Here is a 25623-nt window from a genome sequence, read left to right on the forward strand (position 1 = left end):
TCAAGTGTTGGATTGGTTAGCTTAGCTTAGCATAAAGGCTGGAAACAGGAGAAAATAGCTACCCTGGCTCTGTCCAAAGGTTAAAAAACCTGCCTATTAGCAACTCTTTGGTATTTTTGTCTTTATTAAATGACATGCAACAATGGTTTTAAGATGGAAGGCACACAAGAATCCAAAAAATCTCTTTCCAGTCTTTGTGCTAGGCTAAGCTATCCATCTACTTGCTTTGGCCATATATTTATCAGTCAGATGTGAAAGCAGTATTGATTTTCTTATCTAACTCTGGGCAAGAAAGCATATATCTCAAAATGTCAAACCACTATATTTAAGACTAACTTGATTTTGTTGTGCTGCCTTATAACGTCTCCCCAGAATCCCTGAATTCTCTTCTCTTCAGGGTCAGGTAGGGGTGTTATTACAAAATTAGGAGTGTATATCTATACAAGAACCACGATTCAGTTCCCTTGTTACCAAAATAGATCCCATTTTACACAAAGTGTGATGCAGTCATACAGTCTGAGAATTATCAGTATGCTTGGAATGCAACTTATTATTGACAAGTCTGACACAGTAGCAACTTTCAACCAGAGTTACTGTAATGAATTAATATTTGAGCAGTGTGACGCAGTAGCTTAGCTGAACTGACCCAGCATATAGATATTGTATCAATCCCTCACATGGGTGCTGTGTGCAATGATGTACAGTATGTGTTCGTGTATTACCCGTCCCATCTCTCGTAGCTTGGTGAGCATGACGACGATGGTGGAGTTGTGCTCCCACAGCATCCTCCAGAAGTCCTCAGTGGTCTCTGCCAGTGGTCCCTGTGTAGCCAGGTAGGCCTTCTGCTGTCTAAAAACGTAACACCACATAGAGGGGGCAGATATTAAACATTACACATGATAATTATGAACTTTATGGTGCTTTTACAGCTGGTATTATAAAGCACATGACAAAGCAATAACCAGAAACGGATTTAACGATAAAGGAGTGCTGTTGTTGTAGAGGCTGTTAATCCAACTCACACCCCAAAATTTAATAACAGACAAGATATAAGACATGCAGCAAAGCTGGTGTCTTATAAAGTGCTCAGATACACTCAGGCACAAATTTATTCAAATAAAATGCAAAGGCTCGGGAAGGGCTTTTTGTGTTGATCCATTTTTGTTCTATGAAAGCATCACAAACCATTTAGTGGATGTTTATATACGAAGCACCTGTAGTGGTATGATTTGTAGGAAAGGGAATCAAAACCCATGCGGCCATGCTGCTTAAAAGCATTCAGCTGCAAACAGTAGAGTAAGTAAAGTCCTGTTGTCCTTGTGCTGTTTGTCAAAAATTTCTCTACCCTAGTGCCAACAAGACAAATTCCTACACATTTAATGAACATAGCAAATAATCCTTGGCAACTATCATCATCACTGAGCTGTTTAAGCCTGTATAGATCCTCTACATCTTCCTCCTAACGCTCTGTAAGGCACCACAGAATGAGAGAGAGAGAGAGCACTTGATATGCTCACAAAACCAGAGATGAGCTCATCCACTGAGCCAGAGCTGTGCTGGTGTCCTACGTGACTTTGGCTCAGCTGAGCAGTTTTCCTGTCAAACAGCAGGTGGCAGCAGCGCACTGATCAACAGTGAGAGAGCCAGCTGAGTAATCCAGCACAAAACACATGCATGATCGTGCACACGCACTCTCACATGTTTGCAGCACATTTAAGTTTGCATTCAGGTGTACGCATACATGCGTGCAGTAGTTTCACATGTATATTCAGATACACTACTACACACACGCACACAGTCACACACTGAGCCATGGCTGAGCAACTAATGAAGGTGCTGCAGGCAAAGCACTAATGTGGAACCGGGAGATTAGAATATGCTCAGGGCCTCGCTCGCACAAATAAAGAAACAACAGATTGGTTGAGAGGAGAGGAGATGGCATATGAGGAGGGGAAGGCAAGTGAGGAGTCAAATTAAAAAGATGAAAACGAGGAAAAGAGAAATGCAAAGTAAAGAGAGGAGATGCACAAAGTGGAAGGAGAAGATGTAGAGGGGAAAATGTGAGATGAAAAGAGTGAGCACTGCTCTCTCCAGCTGGTCATCAGAGTGCAAAGTAAAACTGACTGCTGAGGAGGAGAGCAGAGGAGAGAGAAGAAGAGGAGAGGAGAGGAAAGGAGAGGAGAGGACAGGAGAAAATGTGGTTGTAGGAAAAGGTACTGTGAGAGCAGAGGAGGAAGAAACGGAAGCAAAGCTACGCTAAGCAGGGGATGAATGCTAAATTTCAAATTGATAGGGTGGACCCCTCTAACCTCCCCATAATACAGCCCCTAGCCAAAACAAAAACAATTCTAACCGTATCACACAATACTGACTTCTCTGCACACAGTGTCCTGATGAGCGCGCTGCCAAACAGCACAAAGCACTCTCTGCATCATCCCACATGACTGCAGTGCTTGAGGACATAGTGTTTCATTTCAACCTCATTACAATGCTAAAACTCCAGCCTGCATCGGAGCATATCCAGGGCTCCCGCCCCTGATAGCATAGCTGGAATCAATGGTTCGCCTCTCATTAGCTTAGCATATTATTGGCTTTTCTTGAAGACGCTGGGTGAAGGGCACTGGAGGCCCCTGTTTAGTTTTTATTTATGCCCAGGCTTTAAAAGTGGCTTAATCACACAGTGCCGCCGGTGCACACAACAGGTCCCCACCCGGATATGTCTGTGTCTGCCATGATGTTTGGATGGAAAATTAAGATGGCGAGTGGGAGAGGAGGGTGGGAGGAGACAGAGAGAAAGAGAGAGGGGAAAGAGGTGCGAAGGGGATTAAGGAGAAGAGAGAGAGACAGAGATAGAAAGGGGTAAAAATGAAGAAAGGAAAATGAAGGAAAACGAGAGAAAAACAGAACATGGAGGACAGAAGAAATGGAGGGAGGAGTTTGGAAAACACACTTCATTACACTACTCTCTTGCTGCAATTATACTATTTACACGGCAACAATAGAGGGTCTGCCTCTGCGGAGCACCTTCTCATTAACAACAGGGCTGGAGGAAGAGGAGGGAGTTGAGGGGGTGGGGGTGGGGAGGTGTTGTCTCTGTCACGGCCCGGTATGAAGCAGAACCCCATATGGACTGAATGGCATTTCACACTCGCTAAATCCATCCCCTCGCTGTACACTTCAACCACAGACGAGCCAGCTCTGTCTGTCACTTCTGTGGTACTTATATAGATATAAAACAGAGAGCTGCCTTTTCATCTTCCTCCCTCTAGGAAGCAATTTGGACTCACAGAGCACACAAGGACATGCAGTAGCTTCGATATGAAAGCAGTAGTGGCTCAGCAGACGAGAGCCACATTGACAGAGCCGGGAGTAATTCTTGCAACTGGATACTGCCCACTGCGGACTCATCTTCAGTCCCCTCCCATACATTTTCATCTAGTCCACTGTGGATACCTACGGTGTTTTTCACACCTGTAACAATCTCTGATGCCAGAAAACAACTGCAGACACATTCAGTGCAGTCCGGAAGGTATTAGGACAGCGATGCAATTTCGGTTGTGCTGGCTCTGTACTCCAGGACATTGAAAATTGAAGAAAACAATGACTGTGAGGTTAAAGTTCAGACTCTCAGATTGAATATAAGGATGTTTACATCCACATCGGAGGAACCATAATGGATTATAGCCCTATTTTAGGAAGCAGAAAGTAATTAAAAAAGTTGACATAAACCTTTGTATTTGGTTGCGAATCCTGCTCAAAAAAATGTCTGCCTTGAGGTCTGTTACTCATTAACATCACCAGGCACTTGGTATTTTCCCCAGGACGGATTGGATTGACCCTCAGTTGGGTTGACAGGTGACTTACTATTTCACTGCGGGGCTTTAAAAAAGATTGCTGGTTGCCTTGTATGCATGTTTAGATCACTGTCCTGTGTCCTTGTCTTAAAATTTGGGACAATGTATAAAAAAAGGGCTATTCACGGTTTTGATTAAAAGGATGTGTGCCCTCAAACACCCTGAAAGGATAAGGCTGGTGTTCCATATTTTCTTATTGTGAATGAATACCATAAATTGATGCATAAATTTAAGGACTGCCTGTGCTTTCAAAGCCTGATGCAGCTTATTCCTCTGTGCCGTGGACCTCTATTGTTATCCAAAAAGTATTAAAAGCACATCAATGAGCCACACTGTTACACTGGGTCCTACGGCATTATTTACTCACTAGAGCACCAAATGTGTATTAATCCGTTACTGAAAATAGACCCCAACAAATGCTCTCCTTAATCCTGTTTGAGTAACATTTGCTAAAATCGACAGTGCCCAGCTCTTTCAGAAAATAACCAAGCTTAAAAAAAAACCCTAAACATTTGTGACCTGTTTAAGATTTCCATCTTCAGTGAGAACAAATGAGCTTGGGATGAGAGCCAAGATAGCGTAGTGTGGGTAGTAAAGCTAATGCATGGTTGGTTTCAGTTCTTTTCATGGAATCTGTTGACAACAAGATAAATATAGACCCTTTCAAAACTGACAGCATAAACAAAAAGAAGGAACGGTCATGACTACACTGAGAGCATTCGTCTTCCTTGTTTTTGGTCTCCAAACTGATTATAGCTCTGTCCAACAGAGGCTGGACAGCTGCTGGACAGAGATATGATCTGTTTAGAGACCACTAACAAGGAAAACAAACACACACATTAAGATAAAAAAAACACCAGTCAACGTCACACAATGTGTGTTTTTTTTAATCTGGTAGAAGAAATTTTCAGTCAAGGCTGGAACAACAAAGAAATAATGGGTTAAAGCTTTCCATTGACTCCAATAGAGCTTACACCAAGGTCAAGCTCCTTGAACGCTGTCACTGTAGTCATGCCCGTTCCTTCTTTTATATTTTTCTTGGTTGCTCACAGGAAGTAAACAGGTACCAAAGCTGTTCCCTGGCAACAGAATAGCAATAAAACGGCTACAGAATAATGCAGCCTGTCCTTTAAAGCTCAAAGTCAGCACTTTAATCTCAGTCATTGTCATCGTATTCAGCTATTGAAGTTGAGGTCCTTTTGCTAACCTGTAGCCATCAATGCAGCTAGCGTTGATGTAGTCGGAGCCCTCAACGCCACGAATGGGCTGCAGGCAGACGCGGGTGGACTCAAAAGGCATGATGTTGACCAGGCGGTTCTTGAACTTGTTGCAGGGCAAGTTGGCGCTGATGAAGCGTGACGTGTGGGCTTTGGAGTTGGCCAGTCTCTGTTTAATAAAAGGTTGGGAGAAATCAGACAAGGAGAGAGATGGAGAGAAAAAAATTAGTGACCTGTGACCTGCAGTAAACAAACACGCAAGTCTTAAACGCTCGCCTGTCAAGTCTCTATTTAGAATCAGACTTAAGGTTTCCTGTCGAGAGAAATAAAAAGTGCTGCTGGTAGGTGCAGTGGACTTGTCTTCCATAGAGTCCAAGAGCTTGGAGGACTGTGGGCGTGACAAGCTCAGTTCTGGCAGTGGACAGAGCACAGATGGACAGCACAGGAGTGTGTATGGACAGTCATGGTACTCCGGGAGAATGTGTGTGTGTGTGTTGTGGCCAGACTGTGTGGGCATGGAGGCTGTGGCCCCCACATACGCCGCAATCATTCTCTCACTCTTTCATTCTCCGTTGTTGGCAGGAGTGTAGATGCTATTATCACTTCAAACAGAATGGATCATGGTCATAAGAGGGCTAATGGCAGAGCCGCGCTGGGAGGAAAGTGTGTAATAACATCACAGTCGATGGCTATTGACAGAAGGTGTGTGTGTGTGCGTGTGATTGTGAGTCACCTTGAACACCAGCTGTGTGTATGTGCGGGTGTCAGTCATTTTGTAATTCTCCACATGTAGGTGTGTTGATGTGTTTGTGTCTTTATGTGTGTTTGCGCTGGTCCATTTGTCTCTGAAACGTGTGTTCGTGTGTACTGATGCCATCGTGCTACTGTAGCTGCTGGGATGTCTCAGCACCAGTATCACAGACATGCCTGTGCACTGGCTTATTTGCCGAATTAATATTTCAAACTTGCTTAAACCTCTATGTGATCACACTGGCACAATAGCGACACCCTGGATAGAAGATCAGAATTTGCAACTGCAGTCTGATGCCCTTTTCATAATGTCAGACAGTAGAAGAGTGAGCGCAGCCTGGTGCTTCCAGATCAGAGTGGATTGAAAATCTTTCTAATTTCTGATGATTATTATTATTATGAAAATCTCACTTCCTGTACAGGGTTTCAAAGCCACCCCTGCAAACTATCCAGAGCACTATAAATCAGAAAAAGCTATTCTGAAATGTCTTTCTTAAGTTAAATGTTTCATGACACCTTGTAGGAGCCAATTACAGCACTGGTAAAAATTAAAAGTACATTTTTTACACAAAAAATTAAATAGAGCCTTAAGTAATACTTGTATGAGGTGTGTGCTTATCAGTCACCTTGAACTCCAACTCCATGGCAGTGACCGTCTCGCCGGGTGGAGGCTGGGTGAGTTTCTGGATGTGGGCATACAGATTGCGTGCCGGCACCTCAGTGTTGCCGCAGGTGGCGGCCTCCAGCAGGGCTTCGTGTATGAAGATGTACTGGTCCTCAGTCTGGACCATGTAGTTCCTCTGGGCGCGCATGCACGTCACATGGCCGTAGATGTCTACAGATTTCTCATGCTTCATGCGCTCCAGCATGGCATCGATCACGATGAAGCAGCCAGTTCTGCCCACGCCCGCACTGATGAAGAGAGACGGAGAGAGAGAGAGAGGAGGGGTAAATAACTTTATGCTTCATTGTATAACACATAATTGTCTCAAGTGTGTTTACACTGTATAACAAGATCCACTCATAGTACAAACACATTGGTAAACACCTAAAGACACAAAAACGAGCACTAAAGCACAAAGTTATCAGTGTTCAGATGAAAATCCAAAGCACGCAGAGCAAGAAGAGTTTAAGGCTAACTTTGGTATTTTTCAGCCTGCTCCCTATTTTCCCCATGTTTTTGTGTCTAAGTGACTAATGGGAAAAACAATTTTTGAAATTGGTCCGGTATTGAGCGAGACTGCTGCAGCCGGCCGCCACGAAACAGGCGGCAATGTAACCACTCTAGGAATTTGGGCACCATCAATTTACACCCGCTTAAAGTGCTTGTTTTTGCAGCTGACAGCTCAGATTATTATTGTAAGTGTCTGAGAACATTAGGGAAAGGATCACTGCAGAGATAACCCTTTTTGTTAAAGAGTAAGATCCTTTTTTGTTTAACCAGAAACAGTCTTAAATTTGTAAAACCTACCAGACTCAACAGTAATTTTAGCGTGTATAGAGCCAGCATATTTTGAGATATAACTGGGTGAACTGAGGGTTTCTTTCACATAACCAGAAATGGTGATTGTTGGAACAGTAAAAAGGCAAACCAAGACATCATTTGTGCATTTTATTTTGTTTCTCTACACTTTGAATTTACTGTGTTTTACAATGAGAAAAACATTGTTTATTTAACCGGAGTCTGGCAGGTTTGACAATAGCGATTTCAGAGCTGTTTCTGCTTGCACAAAAAGTATTGTACTCTTTAATAAAAACGTCTATCTTTCCTTTTCATAATGTTGTCAAAGACTTAAAATAAGCCTGTCAGTGGCTAAACAAGCACTTTTAGTGGATGTAAACTGATGGTGAATGATTGGCCATTAACGTTACATTGCAGCCTTTTTCACTCAATGCTTGGCCAATTTCAAAATTGTTGTTTCCATGAGTCACTTAGACACAAACATGTGAGAAAATGGGGCCCAGAGTGAAAATAACAGAAATTACCCTTTAATACATCATCCAAAAGTATTGATCATCCAAGATACAAATGAGTTCTGTCTTATAAAAGTGTCAGTTTTCACATGAGAATTTAATCTCGCTAATCTTCAGTTTCTTTCGCTGTGTAAACCCTTATTGTAAAATATAGGCACTATATGTTCATCTACATTCAACTTCATGTGTACGAATTTTCAAGATCTGTCAAGATCTATTGAGAATATTTAATATATAGGATACGTTTTCCAGTCCTGTTATGTTCTCTCTGCTTCCCAGCTGAAAACTGGACATTTTGCTTCCCAGATAAGTTGATTTACTCCTTCCAGCACAAGAGCTGGACCATAATGAAATTGATGCTGCAGATCGTGCACACCATTTACGATTGTAGGGGCATCCTGAGAGGCTGTTCAACTGGCTGGAACATTCAGAAATATTGAGCCAAATTCACAGTGATAAAAAAAGGTATTGACCCCGAAAACAGGATGTGAACATCTCTGCTGTATGTGGTTTCCTTTACAGTGTATTTGCACTAATCTTTGATTAGGGAGCACAACCCTGTCTTAAACAATACTTTTCATCAATGAAGAGAACAAGCAGTGCAAAATAAATACATGTGACAGTATCAGATACTGAGCTTGTTCCAGTATAGACCCACCTGCAGTGGACCACCATGGGCCCTGCATCTGGAGGATTGCAGGCCTTTACCCGCCGTAGGAAGGCCAGGATGGGGGTAGGGTACTCTGGCACGCCGTGGTCTGGCCAGGCCATGAACTGGAACTGTCTCACCTCTCTCTTCTCACTGGAGCCATTCTGCAGGAGAGTCAGAGGAGTCAGCAAAGTAGAAAGGTGTATGTTTGTGCTTTGTGGGATACCCTGGCTTGGCAGACTGTAATTGGCTGCTTTTTAAAGATAAACTTGTCAGCTGGGAAATCAACATTTTGAACAGGTAAGGGTCACACTGTTTTGATGAAAGGGTGCTGAATTTCTAAAGTTGAAATCTGAAAAGCACGAGTGATTTAATCAGAAATGTAGCTATTTTAAGCAAAGGTCTGAAATTGACTCATAACTTTGATAGCAGCACATAATGTGTTCTACTTCATGGCTGTGATCATTCGGCAAGTGTAGGTGTAGATAAAGTGTATAATTTTGGAATTGAACTCAGCAGTTTCTCAGAAACGATTTCTTGGCATTGTCACCATTCCTGATGGAAGCCGCTCCAGCTGGAGACTTGCATTTAATTAGGAATTGTAATAATGTTAGAAATTATAAGTAAGAAATGGAAAAAGAATGAGAAGCGGTGAAATAAAGGACACATCAGTCACATCGTCATTGCACTGAAGTATGAATCAAAGTGTAAAACTGAAATATTTTATTGCCTTTCAGAGAACAAGAGACCAATCTTGGATGTTAAAAACCAATTACAGCGGCGAAAAAACGATTCCAGTGGTAATAGCCTTTATCTGTCTTCAAAAAAATAAGAAATTACATTTTAAAATGTGACCCCTGGTAATGGTGTACAGCAATTACCTGCTGGGAGCATGTCCCTCATGAGCATGCCTCGCTATATGGTTAAGTGCAAATGACAACGGCAGTACTGTACCTTGTAGAGGGCGAAAGTACGGACGCTGTAAGTGGCTAGCTCCACGGTGTCCAGCATGGTGACCTGGATCATTCCATAGGTCTCTGTTCCTCGTGACGGCCAGTACTGGTCACACTTCACCTGGCAGAGCAAGAGAGAGGGCACACTGTCAGGAGTGAACTGCTGCTAGCATCCACCACGAGGCTGGTGAGAGGCTTGTAGGATCACACTGATTAACAAGGAGAGAACATCAGAGAGGTCAGATCAAAGGCTTTGTCCACTGTCTAATTAAAAACGGAAGACTCAGAGTCAGCTCCTGTATCTGCTAAAAAATGAGCGCGAGTGAATCGAACATGTGCATGTGCACCCATGTGTGTCTACATTTGAAGCGGGCTTCAAAAAGGCATTAAAAAACCCACTTTGTCTTTTACCGACCTGTGATCACTTTCAATTAGCTAATTGTCGGGTAGTTCGCGACCCTTTGTCATGTACGCTTTTGGCGCATTTGTGATGATTGGACACTGCATTGTGGAGGGAGATGTGTCTAAAAGCCTGTTCTCGCCTGTCAGAAGGGGACAGCAGGTTCGGCCACCTGGCTCCATATGTGCACACAACTAACTTCACTGTAAATGAGGCTAGAATTCCTCCAAATACTGGCACTGAGTGGCTTTGCAACACTCTGTGTATCTTTGAAAATGACAGACTGGCCTTTGCCATATTTTTTTTTTTACTTTACTCCTTTGGTAAGGATCATTTGGCATTAGACTGGAACAAAAAAGGACTTTAAATAGGATTTAGTTCTTCACTCAAACATTTACACGAACCCTTTCTCATCAGACTAATGAAAGTCCGGCTGTCACTGGAGTTTGGCTCTGGTTTTAAAACAGCAATAATAACGTGTCTGTTCAGAAAACATTGGGCAAATATGTCCTAAACTGCTTCAGAATAATTTGGAGGCAAAAAATAAGCCATGCAGTTGCACAATCATGCTTCACTTGATTTTTCTAACACCTAATTTAATAGTTGTTCATGGGGTCTGCAAGTATCTAGAGGCGTTGAGTCACATCATTATCTAAACACTCCGGCATAGTCCGCTGATTGGTCTTGCTTCTAGCTTCTCAGCTCAGCCGATTCTCTGTGGATGTTTTCAAGACTAAAATCTTGTTTGGAAAAACAGTTCTTAACAATTTCCTCCACCTACTATGTGTCTTAAATGAGACGCTGAACCCATTTTCAATCAGTCACAGGCACTCTGAATAATAGCATGAGCTATAAAACTAAAAAAAAACTACAAGTGTGGGGGTAAAGTTTTTCATTTCACAGAATCTCTACAAGTCTGCTCGACTCCCTTTTTACATACAGGAACGGAGCAAATGCAAACTGTCAGGACTGCAGGGACAAGGACTCGCTGCTATTGATTTGGATAACATGCAGAGGAAGAGATGTGGCGCGAGTAAGCTAATCATATTGATACTGCAGTACCGAGATGACATTTGGAAGCACCTCGGCTGTCTTAGCGAGCTGGTACAAATCGACAAAAACGAAATGCGCTAAAATTCACCCCCTCACATTTCACCTCCCCTGGTGACAGCTCCCATTCAGACGCAGAGGTAGACCTTGCAGGAGAAACTCAATTGAGTGATGGGGAACCGCTTGCAGTACAAACATATGGATTAGCAGTCACCACAGTAATGAATATCTTTGTGCTGGCTGAGGTTGGGTGGCATATTCTCCCTCACAAACACACACAGGTAAACAGATGCACACCCACACACACACACACACACACACACACACAGACCACAGGTTTCACTATCATCTGCTTCTGCTTTGAACCTTGCTTCTCACATGTCGTCGCCTGGCCTTTTGCAGAGGACACAGACCTCTTATCTCGACACATACACACACAACCACATGCACACTACTGAGTAATACCTCTGGTCTCACTTCAAGTCCTGACCTTTTAGGGTTCCACTAACTGGTAATGATAGTGCTAGAGGAAGCTGAAATTTTCCTACTGCTGGAGCTCATCATATTTGTCGAGCTCCTGTTCTGTTTGGCATGAGACATCAGTCCGGGTGGGTAGTGGGAGGTTAACTCACTCACCATATGTGTGTGTGTCTGTATGTGTATGTATGTGAGAAAGAGATAGCGGATGTGTAGTCATGCAAAGGGTATAAGAGAAATTTAAAAAAGAACAAAAATCAAAGTCAGAGGAGCATTTATCTGCTCATCAGGAAAACACTTCTGCATCTGCATCTCTCTTGGCCCGCCGTCTCATTCCTCTCATTTGGAAATCAACAAAGCCCCCTTCATTTATACAATAGGTCAGAGAGATGATGACCTCTCTGAAATTAGTCAGGGATTCAGTACGTGAGCCTTGGAAAAAGTTTTATACAACTTAGTCCCCTTTTGTCGAAGACATAGAAACTTTGTCTTTTGCTCAAAATAAGCCTTTTCATACACTAGCACATTGACGCAGTGCCTTTTTTCTACCATAACTTCGCACTAAGACACTAAAGAAGAGGACTTTTATAGTCTGACTCAATCTTTATGCACACATCTTGCACACAGGTTTAAATATATACACATATATATATATATATATATATATATATATATATATATATATATATATATATATATATATATATATATATATACACAGTACAGGCCAAAAGTTTGGACACACCTTCTCATTCAATGCGTTTTCTTTATTTTCATGACTATTTACATTGTAGATTCTCACTGAAGGCATCAAAACTATGAATGAACACATGTGGAGTTATGTACTTAACAAAAAAAGGTGAAATAACTGAAAACATGTTTTATATTCTAGTTTCTTCAAAATAGCCACCCTTTGCTCTGATTACTGCTTTGCACACTCTTGGCATTCTCTCCATGAGCTTCAAGAGGTAGTCACCTGAAATGGTTTCCACTTCACAGGTGTGCCTTATCAGGGTTAATTAGTGGAATTTCTTGCTTTATCAATGGGGTTGGGACCATCAGTTGTGTTGTGCAGAAGTCAGGTTAATACACAGCCGACAGCCCTATTGGACAACTGTTAAAATTCATATTATGGCAAGAACCAATCAGCTAACTAAAGAAAAACAAGTGGCCATCATTACTTTAAGAAATGAAGGTCAGTCAGTCCGGAAAATTGCAAAAACTTTAAATGTGTCCCCAAGTGGAGTCGCAAAAACCATCAAGCGCTACAACGAAACTGGCACACATGAGGACCGACCCAGGAAAGGAAGACCAAGATAAGTTCATCCGAGTCACCAGCCTCAGAAATCGCAAGTTAACAGCAGCTCAGATCAGAGACCAGATGAATGCTACATAGAGTTCTAGCAGCAGACCCATCTCTAGAACAACTGTTAAGAGGAGACTGCGCGAATCAGGCCTTCATGGTCAAATAGCTGCTAGGAAACCACTGCTAAGGAGAGGCAACAAGCAGAAGAGATTTGTTTGGGCCAAGAAACACAAGGAATGGACATTAGACCAGTGGAAATCTGTGCTTTGGTCTGATGAGTCCAAATTTGAGATCTTTGGTTCCAACCGCCGTCTTTGTGAGACGCAGAAAAGGTGAACGGATGGATTCCACATGCCTGGTTCCCACTGTGAAGCATGGAGGAGGAGGTGTGATGGTGTGGGGGTGTTTTGCTGGTGACACTGTTGGGGATTTATTCAAAATTGAAGGCACACTGAACCAGCATGGCTACCACAGCATCCTGCAGCGACATGCCATCCCATCTGGTTTGTGTTTAGTTGGATGATCATTTATTTTTCAACAGGACAATGACCCCAAACACACCTCCAGGCTGTGTAAGGGCTATTTGACCAAGAAGGAGAGTGATGGAGTGCTGCGACAGATGACCTGGCCTCCACAGTCACCGGACCTGAACCCAATCGAGATGGTTTGGGGTGAGCTGGACCGCAGAGTGAAGGCAAAGGGGCCAACAAGTGCTAAACACCTCTGGGAACTCCTTCAAGACTGTTGGAAAACCATTTCAGGTGACTATCTCTTGAAGCTCATCGAGAGAATGCCAAGAGTGTGCAAAGCAGTAATCAGAGCAAAGGGTGGCTATTTTGAAGAAACTAGAATATAAAACATGTTTTCAGTTATTTCACCTTTTTTTGTTAAGTACATAACTCCACATGTGTTCATTCATAGTTTTGATGCCTTCAGTGAGAATCTACAATGTAAATAGTCATGAAAATAAAGAAAACGCATTGAATGAGAAGGTGTGTCCAAACTTTTGGCCTGTACTGTATATATATATAATCTTCACTATGCATGTCTAGTTTACTCTCACTTCAAAGTGAGTGTCACTGTTTTTGCCTCGTGCTTGCTAAATTTATTTGTATCCATGTGTGTTGAACTTAGAGGGGAAAAGCTTGGTAATGGGGGACAGGGTTTCAGAATGCAAGATGTAGGGCTGCAACTGTGTGAGAATTTCACAGTATGATAACCGTCTTATTATTATCAGTCAGAATGACCCTTAAAGGGATGATAATTGTCAACTTTCATATCACAGTATTCCTTGAGACCAGTATATTGCTGCATCCATAGCGAGATGTCACCTGTAGCTTTGTACCTATCCCTCTGAATATAAAAATCCAAATAAAGTTTATAAAAAAATAACAGAAATTCCTCAAAATGCAGCATACAATGTGTCTAATAAGGACAAGGAGTACAGCCAGCTTTTTAATGTTTTGCCTTATTAAACGTGTATTCATTATCAACTTGGAAACATTGTTTGTGTGATGAAGTCTGCAGTCTGATAGGATTTTTCAGGACAGTTCCACATATTGGATAATTTTAATTTTCGGGACTGATGCAGAAACAGTTTAATCAATTCAATTCACAGTCAGATGCTTCATATTGAATTGGGGGAAAAGTCATTTAAAAACTGGGATAGACATTAATATCACTGAAATACTGCTAATTGCCATTTAACTAGAAATGTACTTTTCTGTATAGCAGAAATTGTAATTGTGAATTATAAACACCAGTGTTCAAAGAGTAATTAAACACAAAAAAAGTTTTTTGAGATGGTGAAACATTAATATTTACTGTGTATGGAAAATTCTTTTATTAGTGTAAATGTCAGCAATGCAGATAAAAACTCTTCATGTACTTTTTGTAGATAACAGTATAATTAAACACCCTCTGCTGGGTTGGAAGTTCCAGCTCCAAAACTATTTGATGAAGCTACACTGAAATTTTCAATGTACCCTGACGTGTTGGCCAAAAACGTTTCCAGCCCCATTGGTGGAAGGCAAGTTTAGTTCTCCACGTCTCTCTCCATACTGCTGGCAAGCCAATTGATTCTCAACTGTGTGTAGGAGGTGGGGACAGACTGAGAGGCTGTTTGATTTCTCTTTAAGTTCCTTATGTTGTGGTGTGGTGATTTTGTCCCTGAGTACGTATGTGTGGCTGTGAGTCTGAGATCAAAGCAGGGGAGCATGTTCATCTGTCACAGAGCTCTGAAAATTGTCACTCAGACACACTAAATATATATGGAAGGGTATTTACGAGGATGTGCATATCCTCGCTGAGATCGACTGAACATGTAATAAAAATCATCTTATCAAGCATATCCGCGCTACAGATATTCTCCAAGGTACAAATAAAGGAGCTCAGTTCCAAAAAGACATAGTGTGCCCACAATTTGCCTAAATGATTGATTGCATCGATGGCTTAAAATTAAAACTGATGATAGTACATTTTGAAGGATGGAAGTAATTTAAGTCTTTACTTGACAAAACGATTGCTTTTTTACAGACTCAATATAGATACTGAATAATGAACTGAGCGCCATGTAATGATTCCCTCCCACCCCACCAACCTCCCCCAAAAAAAATCAATGTCTAGGATTTTTGGAAATGAACTCTTTCATTTACAATCCCTGTTACTTCCAGTTCTCAGTCTGGGGACTCTCTTTCATTAGGGCACCCAGTGCACACACTAATAAAGCACCACATACTGGCAGGGCTCCACACTGATTTATTTCCTCCAGGGAATTCATGAGCATGATTTTGTGATGGTAATTAAATAACCCCATCCTGAATTTTGAATCTCAAGTTGCCCATGTGCTTCTTTTTTTTCGCTTTTATTAGCCTGAATGTATTTTAAGGAGCACACGGGTGTTGTTGGGTGACAATCCTCTTAACTCCAACTTCAGAGTTTTCATTATAGTGCAGAGGCTTTGGAGAGCCAAATTCAGAGAGTGCAAACAGAAATGAGACACTAGATGAAATCCTGGCATGGTGTTGCAAAAATAAATATGTAGCAATCAAGTATTAAACTAGGAAAAGTTTCTAAGTAACAAATGAAATAGAATTTGCATGATTATGAAAATCTAACTTTGTCTACACAGTACATAATCAGAATTTTACTGACTTTTTTTTGTGCTTATTTTCAGCAGAGGGTATGCAAGTGTTGTCATCATGCGCAAAGTTGCCATGTCCACCATAAATGGCAAGCAAACAGCAGGAGGGGAAATAGGAAATGGTAAAAAATGCTGTTGTACAATTTTACTTCATAAACAGATTTAAAAAGAATTCATGGAGAAGTTTTTAGAGATTGCTGAGGACTCAGGAGAAGAGAAGCAACATGAAGCGATGCTGTCCACAGACAACCAAAATATCCTTTGAAGTGCTTGTGACTTTGATCAGGCAGACAAATCCTGCTTTAAAGTAAGACCGGGCGTCTATATGCCTTCAAGCTTTGTTGGGTGTACTTCCCCGGTGCTGAACTAAATAAATATATACATATACTTATGTCAGGAAACTCCATTTATGGCCACATACCAGAATGTCTGGTACATCATATTACTATTGACTTCAATGGCCTTAAGTTTTACAAGACAGTCATTTGGTTTCCTCGTAGAGCAACTCCTAATTCATAGAGGCCACCTCTTGTGACATCATTCATTCCTTTTATTCTTCCATAACTTGCTGTATGCAATTGTGTTTTGAAAATGTATTTCTGGCTTCTTTATTTACCAGTTTATCACTAATATATCACACTGTAGTCATAATTTACGGCTTATTATTCCCAATTAAATTATTCATAGTAATTGAGCTTATATCTTGTTTATAATTAATAAGAATTTAAGTAAGCTCATGTTAATAAATTAATACATAATAAAGAATTATCTGTTGTAGAATGCAGTCAGTGATTGTCAGCGTTTTCTAGTAAATGACACCATCTGTCCATACCCGTGACTTCTCCTCCAGTCTGGTCATCATCACGATGGTGTTGGATCTTTGCTCCCACACCATCCTCCAGAAGTCGCTCAGCGTCTCTGGCAGTGGCCCCTGTGTGGCGATGTAGGCATTCTGCTTCCTGTAGCCGTCGATGTAGTTGGCATTGATGTAGTCACTGCCTGGAACGGCTGTAACAAAGACAAGTCGTACTGTAAGGATACAGCTGATAGATTACAAACAATGGGTTATTTGATCTAATAAGGTTTCTCAGAAAGAGATCAGATTAAAATTTGAATCATTTTAATGAAAATGCATGATGAATCACTTGAGATGCTTGGTACTGTATTGGAGCAAAAAGGGTACATGTGCTCTGTGGTTAAACTGGGGATTTCTAAAGTAGGAGCAAGTGTACAAAATGTCCGTGGCACTTGTGAACGAGGTCTCAATCGATGGCAGCCTCTCTCAATGGCTATCTGAGGGGTTGAGTGGTTACATGAGCTCTTACCGTCAACAGAGGTGAGCACCACTCTGGAGTGGTCATAGGCAATGACGTTTGCATAGCGATTCTTTGGCTTGTTGACTTCCATGTTGGAGTTCTCCCAGGTAAACTGCTGGCCTGGATCAATGGACTGTGAGAGAGGGCAGGAGAGAAATGACACAGAAAGATGGCGAGAGAGAGAGAGTGAGCAGACAGAGAGACAGAGACAAAAAGAAAAGAAAATAGAAGCACAAAAAGAGGCTTTTAAGCGTTACATGGATAAACTGTTACCCATTCATCCGCAGCACACTATGGACAACAAAGCCTTTAAATGGAATGTATACCAACATAATGTCTCTTGAAAAGCCACAGCTGAACGCTGCAGGTAAGTGGTTTGTTTTATACAATGTGGGAGATTGTTAGCAGATAACTTGAGTCTGAACAAAGTGCTGTGTTGTTGACTCTTCTGCAACCACTGCTGCTGCACTGACAGGTTGATTTTTTGCATGACATTTGGTGCCTTGAATGCTAATGAAGCAGAAAAAAAGGGAACTGTTTTGGTGATTTAAATCAACATAAACCAAACATCGTCCTTGGATTGAGCCAACAGAGCCAACATAACCAAATGTTCTTTTTAGCCGGATGGAAAATGAGCAAAGGTTTTGCTGAAGCTTGCAGCCAACGACAAACACTCATCCTCTCCCTTTAGGATAAACCTATTAAATTACCTTATTCTGAGAAGTCACATGCATGACTTCTTGCGGTGACCATGATTATTCTCATACTCCCTCTTTCTTTCTTTTCTCATCTTCTATTTCTGTTGCCCTTTCCAATCTTGTATTTTTGTTTCACCCTCTCCCTTTCATCCTCTCCATGTTTCGAACCCTCTCCTTCTTACGTCATTTGTCTCTCAGGCTAAGACGACAGTAGACTGCATACATATTGATCCGGGGAGATATGTGACGGCCTCCCATCCCTCGGCTCGATAATGTCACAGAGTCTCTTGTTATTCTGAATCGATCCCCCCTCAGCTCACACCGGAACCATGTCCACTAATTCCCCAGACCTTTCGCCTCGCAAATCCAGCAGCAGTGTCAAAACGACACCTTCAAAATTCCTTCACTTACTTAACGCAGCTGTAGGACTATGTAATTTAATTATTAGAGATTATCTCTTGTCGAATCTTGACAGCTCAAACATTATAATAATTATTGGATAATGGATAAAATATAGGGCACAGGGTTAGGCTTGGAGAGAGTAAGGATTAAAAACAAAGCGATGGGCAAAATAGCATTTTTAAAAGTGTTTTCCTAAGGTCTGGTATCCTGAGCTACACATGAGGCAAGGGTGGTTTGCCTTGCTCTCCTATGACAAGAGTAATTTTCTTGCTCTCACAATTTTGTCCTATAAAGTGGCACCTACACACAAAAGAACACACATAAAATGTATATATAAGCTATTTTAGACTCATACTATATTCCAGAGAAATCCATGTACATGCTATTTGTTTCTGAGCAAGATATGAAAAATGTGGAGTGCTCATATGCAAGACATCTTCCACTACAGCTCCAAATTGCTCAGCACTAAGAGTCATGTGGGTATAGGCCTATTGGTGCTGATGAGCTCAACACTGCCAATTTCTCTGTCCGTGCCCGCCAGTACGAAGAGAAAGATTTCATTTGCAGTCAAAACATGTCATATCCATTTGAGAGCTCAGTGAACACAGCAGGCACACCAGACTGATGACAACTAGCAAACAAGTACGGCCTAGGTAGAGATGGTAGAAAGAGGTGAGAAGCAAACGCCCAAGGTATTCTCGCTGACACACTGGAAATGCTTTCAAATGAACATAATGATGCTATATGACGACTGCAGTGTGATATTGCTTCCTGCGATAAAAAGACTGTCAGGGGGAGCTGCGGCATGTCAAATTCTGCTCATTACCCAGAGTGCTCATTGCTCAGTGTGATGTGGACTGGCGTTGGTGGTAGAGAAGTGTCAGGCCGCCTAAAACATCAGGGAGAGGAAGTGGAGAAGCCTCTACAAATTCTGTGCCTTGGGGTAAGGCGCAACGGGAGCAGCCGGCGAACGTGACTGTGACAAAGCGCCGTGAGCTCTGCCACAGCGGCTTGGCTGGCACAGAGATGGTCTGCCATCTGCCGGGCCATGGAGGGGGTCTTCCCTGGCTTGGAATGACTGGTGTGGAAAGGGAATGGGGCTGGGCTGGTTGCCTGCAGTCATACAAACCACTTCCCTGGCTTGATTCGTTTACACTAACTCAACAGGCCGAAAGGGTGATGTGCTGGAGGGGCACTGAGCAACACAAGAAAGCACTTAATTGAGTGCAGATTTTACCAATGCCTAATTATCTCCCCAGTTAGCTGTTAATTTTGTGGTGAATCACATAAAAAATCCATTAGAATTACATATTATGTTATAAAATGCGCAACTTGGCGTACATTCATAAATGTATATTCTGTCATACATTAAAATGGCTCCTTCTTACAGACTAAACTTTAGTCCTCCCTCGCTGATATGAGGGAGGTGGACAAAATATTAGAAACACCTCTACGTGTAAAACAAGACAGCTTAGCTTGGGTAGAATAATTATACACACATCACATAGGTCCAACGCTATCAAAAAAACACCTACACACTTATTCTATGCTACAAAAGTTTAATCGAGACAAGTTTGATCGTCCTTGGACCTTCGTCAAGTCAAAATCTGATTAAACTTTCATGGCAGGAAGTAAGTGTGCAGGCATTACATGTATACAGTTCAGCTACAACACAAACTAGAGGCTCCATATGACCATGAAGTTGAATTAACACCACTATAAAACAGTTTAGACTAACACTTGGCACTATAACCTTGCTGTAGGTAGGATTTATTGCATAGCCGCTGTATTAGAATGCATTTCTTTCAGCTCGGAGTACTAAAACTCATAAAAAGTCATGTATGAAATCTGAATTAATTCAAGGATTGAACTTACTCATGCATGACAAAATACACAAACACTGGATGTTAATGTAAGCACCATATATGGTTCTAAATTACTTTTTTCATGTGGGTGATGACGATGGGTAGATTGTAGTGCCGAGCAGTTATGTAAGTTTATCAAATAGATGTTATTTTCACAGTAAACACTGGACAGGGCAGATAACAGAACAGTTAAAAAAGTTTTGGCTTGCGGTAATGCTCGGGGAAAGGTCACAAGGTCATCAAAATAAATGAGCTGTTTCTCTCGGGAGTGTGAAATTGCACAACAAATTTCAAGCTGTAGCAACACATGCTGGTCACAGACAAACAGACAGAGGCAATCACAACTTTTTAGGTGAAGGTAGAAATAAGTCCCCCCAAAAAAAATCTACAATCACTCCAACAGCCTTGTTGAATCCATCAATGTGAGGAATAGAGCTGATTAGACAAAACAGATCAAACATTCAGAACAAATAAATAAAAGACAGCTCTTGTTTTTCTGTATTCAAGGATGCCTCTCCTCTTGATCTGGCCTCGCTTCGTCCCCAAACCAACTATGTGCCACTTTAAATGCAAATTCGCCCCCCCCCCTCTTCTTTTTTTTTTTTGAGGAAGAACACTGACAGGAGATAATCCCTCACCGAGTTGCATTGGGGAGACCGCCTGCAAAATAACATTCTTCAGGGAAACATCAAGACGCACACAGATTGCTTAAGCAACTCGCCACCTGCTAGTTTTGTGAAAAAGCATCTCGCAGCATTAAATGTAAGTGTTGGTTTCCTGGTGGGATTGGTAATAGAGTTGTAAAAATGACTGAGGAATGTCTGTGAAAGAAGTCTTCCATAATCCATTAGAATACATGCATATGGGATCAAAGAGGCATAAACACAAAACTTCCTCCCAGACACGATAACAAAGAAATGCATTTACATGCTTTAAAGTGAGAGGGGAACACTGATATGGCATTAGCGCATGGCTCTTACCTCATACTCCTGGGAAAAGCGGAGGCCATCGTTGGCCTTTAGTCGCTCGATGTGGTCAGCCAGGTCAACGACAGGAATGGGTGGGTGCTCCCTCATTCCTGAGAGAGGAAGAGGAGGAGGAGGGGAGAAAGAAACAAAGAATAGAGTGAGATCTAGCTGTTCATACATTAGACTTACACCAGACACATCGACTTACACAAACACTGGTTGGACCACAGGGTGAGTGAGGCTGCCAGTGGGACCATGAGGTGGCTGTGTAACGGTGAGGAGAGTGCACTTTGTTCAACAATGCATGAAGAGCGGGAGAGAAGAGAGAAAGGAGAGAGAGCGCACAAGTTGAAACAGGCTGGTGACATTTGGTGACATTTGGTGACATCGTCATGCTAAGTGAGGAGGACAGAGGTGGGGCTGGCACGGCGATGCACATGAGTGACTGGGTGAGCATGCTCCTGGAGGGAAGCAGGAGGCAGACATCGCTCTGACTCCACAACGCTCAATTGGTGGCAGAGGTGGGATCAGAGCAAGAACCCACAAGTCTCTACAAATCAGTCACACTGTCACTTCCCAGAGAAGAAAAAAACTGACTGGTCACCAGCCAAAACTCATTTCTTTGAAAATCTCTTTCCCTACAATAGACTATCTTTCGGCCCAGCCTGGAGCAGTTGGGCTGGATTAATTTCAAACAACCCCCCTGCCGCTCTCTAGATTTCTCATCGCCGAGTTATTGGATGATTTATTGCTAATCTACCGACACAAATTCCCCCTGTGCCTCTGAACTTGGCAAGGCTCTGCGCTTAAACGGATTGCTGGGAACTTGCCTTATGTGTTAAAAGTTAACTGTATGCGACGCATGAAGAGGCTCTAAAGTTATACATGAAGCATCATTAACCTTACAGCCTTTGAGTCACACAGAGATCAGAAAGACACTTTAAAAAGGTATGTATAGTAACATTAGTGCCTTTGGCTGAGCGCATCTGTAAGGTCATGGGTCACACTTTCAGATGAGCGACTGCTGCAAGCTCATTATTGCCGTAATGCTAATGGCTAATGGCTGGTAACTATGGCCACTGCACAAGATGAGACCTAACCAATTACACTAATTTAATAGTATCACACTGAGGGACCTATGAGCACATTAACATCAGTGTGTATGTGTTTGTGCATGTTCACCGAGGTCTTTTACAACCATGTTGTTGGGTAAATGGAGAGTGAAGCCATAGATAACAAGGCTAATGCACGGCAAGAGTAACTGTCCGCACTGCTCAACTATCCATGAAACCACCTAGTCCCCTGCTTCCGCACCAAAAAGGTGTTGTGGGAGGTTCACAGCCAAGAGAGGACGTTCCTGCATCCTTGGAGCGCCAGAGGCTACAAGCTTGTGGGCTTGTGATGTCTGTCGGGATTGCGAAGGGGGAATGGGATCACGAGCGAGTGAGAGAGGAGGAGAGACTTCATGTGTGGGAAATACACAGTAGGTGAGAGAGCAGACTAACTTGGAGTGTTGGGGCAGCGATGAGAGCTGGGACCTGTGGAGAGAGGAGAGTGAAGGAGGGAGGAAGAAGAACACTCAATCAATGGGGATGGCTCAGGATCAGACCGGGGCCAAACAGTATCTGCAAATAACCTTTCAAGCTAGTTGGAGTGCGCAGCGGGTGGTGTTTGCCCTCTCAGGACAATTCAAGTAGTGTAGTTCGGGCTGTTAAACAGAAGTGCATACAAAGCCTGACTTTAAAACACTCCCCTGTGACTGCTCAGTGTGAACTGCACTACTGAGTACATGTTCAGTGTTAAATCTTCACTTCACTTTGGTTATGATGACATTATAATCATTAAAGTGTTAACTGTGATCTGGGAACATGACATGTGAGTGGTCAGATGATCAGACAGGTTGTAAACAAGTCACTTTTACCAGATGATCTAAACCACTTTAGGCAGATAAAATAAAACTGAGCTCATCTGAATGTTGGTAATATCTCCTCATTGCACATTAAAATACTCCTCTGTGACTACTTAACTGTAAATTGCGCTACTCCGTAAATGGCACTACATACTTCATCTGAAGTGTCAAACACAAGTGATCTCACTTAAGTATTTGCAAACACTATCTGAACCAGGTCTGCCAAGGATAAACCCGGTCAGTTACTCATAGAACCACACGCCTGCTCCTGAAGTGCCACAAGGTGCAGCTGATGTCTGTTTAACAAACCAACATGCTGGAGACATGAGCTGCAATTGGCTGAACCACTTAACAGCAATCAGAATCAGGGCAGGAATGATCACCTGCTGTGGGTGAATCAAAGAGAAAGAGAGCTGGGGGACAGAGGAACGAACTGTTCAATATTCGCACCGCTCAACCTTGGAATCTCACACGTTTTCGCGAGCTTGATGCAGCCTTGGTGATTTTTGATAATCACAAGTCGTGAAGGAAAACAGCGAGGTGGAAAGGGAGAGAAAGAAGGAGAGAAATGTTGACGTAGAAAGAGAGAGGGGGGGCAGAGTGTGAGCGAAAGAGAGAGAGAGATTACCCTACAGGGGGAAATGGAAGACAAAAGAGGAAAGAGGTGGAGTGGGAGGACGGGAGGACAGGGCCCTTTTAGAGCGGCAGCACTGCTTAATTCCTCTGCAGGGGTTCAAAGGGGCTGTGTGTGTTTCTGCGTGTGTGCCTCTGTGTGTACGGCAAACGGGATCTTTAATAACCCGTGAGAAGGGATGCACACATACACACACACACAGAAAACACACAGAAACGCACACAAGCGCGCGTGCACCGGGGTTGACATTTTCTCTCAGCTCCATTGTTCCCATCCGCCTGGCTCACCTTGACATCAGAGGCAGCAGGACTCATTACCAGCTAGGGGGAATGAAAGGAGCTCATGGAGGGAGGAGGAGCGAGGAATGGGGGAGGAGGTAGGAGATCAGGAGGGAAAAAGGAAGAAGGCTGATGCTGAGGCGGGCACCCTGACACAACACCCCCCCACCCCCATCCCCACTTCACCACCGTGCGTGGATGGAATCTGAATTCACTCGGCCTGACTCCACTGATACCGTCCAGAGCTGGGCATTATGGCGAGCATGATTTGTTTATTTTCTCTTATTGACCAATTTGTCTTTTTTTGAGAACTGGTCAGATTTACAGCCTGAGGATAAATAACAAAATAAGCAGGACACATGAATTTCATACAGCAACACCTGCTACAAAGCACTAATAAACAAGAGATCCATCAAAAGAACAGGAAGGCAGGCGTTCGCTGCAGAAGTAGATTGCTTTTGGAAAGGCTGTTTAGAGTTTAGTTGAAGAAAAAAAAAGAAAAAAAAAAAAGAAAGAAAGAAAAATCATTCCAAAATGCAATATCTACTATTTGAGGAAAAAATAAAAGCTTGAAAATACAAGATGTTACGTAACACTATTAAAGGTATGAGCCACCTTTAGATATTTTCTTTCAGCGTAGAAGATAGGATCATCTGATAAATTTCAGGGGGGATTTTCATTTTGGAATGAAGCCCTTTCAAATCCTCAGTCACAGAGACAGAATACACTTTTTATTCATTGTTTATGGAAGCAATATTCACTGAATCTGCACACCTGATTAAAATGCACACAATTAGAATATAGTATAGATACTCACACAATATATAACACACTTATGACACAGAAAACTTTCTTTAGTTTACCACTAAGCAGGACTGTGAGGGTAAGTGGAGATGATCACTTGTTGATGTCAATCAGAATTAGGGCTGGGTGATATGGATAATACCTCAAAATCAATACTGCGACGATATTGTGGGCTTGACTATTGATGCTTTCACGAAATATTTACACAAGGATATTTTTTATAAATAATTATCAGTAATGTGGATGTAAAGTGGATATATTAAGTCTGTAAAAGCAAATAATAGAACAGCTAGGAGAGTCTGGTTCATAAAGTTCAGAAAATGACATCATTGAACTGTAATGAAACCAACAAAAGAGACTTGCGATATTATGATATCTAAAATCTAAGACGATATCTAGTCTCATATTGCAATATTGATATGACATCCATATATTGCCCTTTCCTTATCAGAGTTATCATGAATCTAAGTTTCCAACTTGTAAACGGTGTTCATGTCAACATCCAAATTGCTATTATGACATATTGTTAAGTTATATTGTTCAGTATTTTAATCCTCACAAAACCAGCTCTGCTGTAATGCAATCATCAAGTTGTCAACATGGCAACCTCTCCATCTCTACCACCTGTTCCATACGACATGGACGCATTAGTTCATTTAAGGGCAGTTGCTGAGGGAAAGCAGAGCAAATGTTACCATATGTTGCTACATGAATGGTAATCGTTTATTACCTGGGGTCTGGTAGTTGAGTCTTCTCATCTCCACAGGGTCGGAGGAGTTGGCTAGCAGGGAGTCTTTCACCCCACCTGAGTGCTCATCCTTTGGTAGGGGTGACGCCCGCTTCCTGAGGTGGCAGAAACAGACAGTAAGGCGTTAACCACATCGTACCAAGACCACCTACGTGCTCAATACAAGAGCGCCAACTCAGCCATCAGTTCTTTAAGCTAACTGCAAGTGGGAATGACAGGATGATTGAGA

The 25623-nt window shown here is 42.2% G+C and overlaps 1 protein-coding gene across 21 annotated transcripts in view; it reads right to left on the minus strand.

Annotated features, from left to right (window-relative positions):
* The window catches only part of ptprfb (protein tyrosine phosphatase receptor type Fb), a 193427-nt gene that overhangs the window by 7355 nt on the left and 160449 nt on the right, over window positions 1–25623 (minus strand). For 14 of the 21 annotated variants that reach the window (XM_078173083.1, XM_078173079.1, XM_033650737.2 and 11 more), the window contains 10 exons: window positions 25377–25489; window positions 22527–22559; window positions 21034–21131; window positions 17098–17221; window positions 16605–16780; window positions 9399–9518; window positions 8454–8608; window positions 6448–6733; window positions 5062–5240; window positions 723–849 (listed from right to left, as the gene is read on the minus strand). In XM_078173083.1, coding sequence (XP_078029209.1) covers window positions 723–849; window positions 5062–5240; window positions 6448–6733; window positions 8454–8608; window positions 9399–9518; window positions 16605–16780; window positions 17098–17221; window positions 21034–21131; window positions 22527–22559; window positions 25377–25489 — 1411 coding nt within the window. The remainder of the gene's footprint in view (window positions 1–722; window positions 850–5061; window positions 5241–6447; window positions 6734–8453; window positions 8609–9398; window positions 9519–16604; window positions 16781–17097; window positions 17222–21033; window positions 21132–22526; window positions 22560–25376; window positions 25490–25623) is intronic. The other 7 variants (XM_033650740.2, XM_033650733.2, XM_033650730.2 and 4 more) reach the window with 1 other exon arrangement.

This window comes from Epinephelus lanceolatus, chromosome 12, assembly GCF_041903045.1.
Source record: "Epinephelus lanceolatus isolate andai-2023 chromosome 12, ASM4190304v1, whole genome shotgun sequence".
NCBI lineage: Eukaryota > Metazoa > Chordata > Actinopteri > Perciformes > Serranidae > Epinephelus > Epinephelus lanceolatus.